The sequence below is a fragment of the Cyprinodon variegatus genome, unplaced genomic scaffold (genome assembly GCF_000732505.1).
Source record: "Cyprinodon variegatus isolate N-32 unplaced genomic scaffold, C_variegatus-1.0 Scaffold1465, whole genome shotgun sequence".
Classification (NCBI taxonomy): Eukaryota; Metazoa; Chordata; class Actinopteri; order Cyprinodontiformes; family Cyprinodontidae; genus Cyprinodon; species Cyprinodon variegatus.
This window is the reverse complement of record NW_015151918.1, coordinates 9,541-12,330: the sequence shown is the minus strand read 5'-3', so window position 1 is coordinate 12,330 and position 2,790 is coordinate 9,541. Positions and strand designations below refer to the sequence as shown.

Sequence of the window (2,790 nt, the reverse complement as noted above, 5' to 3'; positions counted from 1 at the left end):
ATTCATGCATGTAGTGAAGCGAATTGGGCAAAAAATGTAACTGATAGACGGAGTACTACAGGTTACTGTGTTAGCCTAAATAAAAATGGTTCATCGGTCTCATAGAAGACCAAAAGACAGCCTACGGATGCACTGTCAACTGGTGAAGCAGAGTGTATGGCTTTAGCTGCAACTGTACAGGAATGTTTCTTTCTACAGCAATTGTTAGAACACATTGATGGCCTGCAGTTGTCTTACTTTCTGCTGCTTTGCATTTTTTGCTCAAAGGGAATGGGTCAACAATATTAGATTCATAATACTCAGTTATGTCACTTTTATGAAGGGGTGGACTTTCAGTCAGTTCCGCCCAGTTAAACTATTTGTAAATATTTAACATGGACAACAACCTCTCATTACTTGATCCTTTTCCTCAACAGAACCTGCAGGACCTCTCTCTACAATGGACTCATTCATTATCGCTATAGACTTTGGAACAGCATTCACTAGCTATGCGTTTAGTATAACATCCAGTCAAGAAGAGATAGAACCCTATCTGAAACATTGGGGTCAAGAAGTTGGACTAGAAACCTCAGACACTCCTACCTGTATCCTGTTTGACGAACAACAACGGTTTGTCAGCTTTGGATATAAAGCCAGACAAACCTTTTATAAGTGGATTAGAGATTCTAGATTGTTTTTCTTTGACTTCTCTGAGATTTCTCTGGATGACAAAGTGAGTAAAAATACTTTTCAAAAATAAAAACTTTTTATATGTTTAAGCTAATTTAAACCAACTATATTTTACAGATTATAGGGCTAGTAAGATGTTAAAAGTTTTATGTTATTACCACCAAATTGTATAGATATTCTTACACAAATGTATGCTCTATTTATATTTGTCTTGTTTTTTGTATTGCAAGCTTATATATATCAGTTTATTTTGTTGTAGTTTATTTTATTTCAATTTTCGAATTTTAAAATAACTTTCTTGCTGAGATACAGTGTTACAACTACAGTATTGATGAACACAATGATTTATTTACTATCATGTTAGAAATTCTGACTTTGGTTCAATAATTAAACTCTGTTGTGATTCTCATTTAATTTGTATTTGGCCTTTTTTCACATGTCAGAAAAAGGTTAGCTGAAATATTTTAAAAATGTAAACAATTTGTTTTTTAAAATATTTAGAAATTGGTGAATTTATTTTTTTCTTGATACTTTGACATGATTGAACTAATAAACTTGTTAATCATCTTTAGAAATTCACCAGAGACCTGACAATTAAAGCAGCCAATGGGAGGGAAATGAAGGCTCTGGATGTTTTTGCAGAGGCTCTGAGATTCCTGAAAGATGATGCTCTGAAATTCAGTAGCATCAACACTGAAGGTAGAAGGTTCACAGCCGATGACTTCACCTGGGTGTTGACTGTTCCTGACAACTGGGATGATTCAGCTGAACAGTTCATGAGAGAAGCAGCATCTCAGGTAACATCATGTTAAAAAGTAAAATTTACATTAAATGGTTAAATATGTTTTTCAAAACTTTCTCTCAATCACTGATTCCAATAACATATCTGCCCAAAAGCTGCAGATACAGACTGATAAGAAGAAGGGAGGAAAAAAACTATATAAGTGTATATATTCATTCTCTTTAGGCAGGTATCGTCACAGGCATAGAGAACCTGGTCACTGCATTGCGTTCAGAAGCAGCTTTATTCTGGTGTATGAAGCTTCCAGGTGACGGTTTCATCACAGAGAGCATAGAACAGTGTAGAATGGATCGATCTCCAGGAACACAATACGTTGTTGTTGTTTGTGAAGGTATTTAGTTTTTTCACTCTTTTCAAAACATTTATTTTTCCTTTTTACATTAAATGTTTTGCCATCAAATCTGAACATTCTTTAATTAATAAGAAAAATTTCCCAAGATGAATGATTACCTATAGGTTATATAATTAGAGCAAAGATACTCCAAATGTTTACAGACAAAAGATATTTGAACTTCTCCCAGTAACAGCTGTAATGTTAAAGTTATCTTGTGTCGATTACTTTGTGTGTTACAGATATCGTCCACATCTCTGTATATGAAGTCCTGGAAGGAGGAGAATTGAAAGAGCTGCAAAGAGCTTCTTATAAAGACCTGAGGAAAAAAACTGTGGAGAGAAACTTTATAGAGTTCATGAGGCAAATATTCTCTGATGGAATCTGGGATGAATATGAAAGAAAGTATCCCAGTGAGATTCAGAGAATTCTTTATGATTTAAATTATTTTATTAAAAGATCGAAAGTTATAGACATCATTTGTCCATTTAATCTGGGCATGCTGGCTCAAGAGCGACAGGACATAAAGAAGTTCTTTGAAACAGTAGAAGGAGCATCCTGGGATGAAGGAGATATCAGAATCTCTAAACAGAAACTGAGGTATTTTTATGCCCATAGCCTGCAGGGCATCACTCACAATCTGAGAGAAATCTTAAACAAAGATTTCAACATTAGTGGCATTTTGTTAGTGGGAAAATACGCTGACAGTGAAATTTTAAGGAACCACATTATAGAAGAATTTATAGATGTTTGTAAAGTTCTGTGTCCATCTAGGCCCCTGGAAGCATTCATGAAGGGAGCTGTAGAGATGGGGGTATACGGGGGAAGGATCTCTTGTCTCAGAAGTGCCTATACTTATGGAATTGGTGTCTCTGAAAGGTTTGATGAGTTAAAGCACAGGGAAGACAGGACATTTACCAACAAAGATGGTAAATGGTTTGGAGGCCTTTTCATCAAACTAGGCAGAGTTGGTGAACAAGTTAGCAAG

General features: G+C 35.3%; 1 protein-coding gene across 1 annotated transcript in view; it reads left to right on the top strand.

Moving 5' to 3' along the window:
* Nucleotides 1–439: 439 nt before the first annotated feature.
* LOC107103496 (heat shock 70 kDa protein 12A-like) overlaps nt 440–2,790 on the top strand; it is a 3,949-nt gene continuing 1,598 nt past the window's right edge. The window contains exons 1-4 of the mRNA XM_015403219.1: nt 440–712; nt 1,242–1,466; nt 1,637–1,802; nt 2,045–2,785. Of these exons, the coding sequence (XP_015258705.1) occupies nt 440–712; nt 1,242–1,466; nt 1,637–1,802; nt 2,045–2,785 (1,405 nt within the window). The remainder of the gene's footprint in view (nt 713–1,241; nt 1,467–1,636; nt 1,803–2,044; nt 2,786–2,790) is intronic.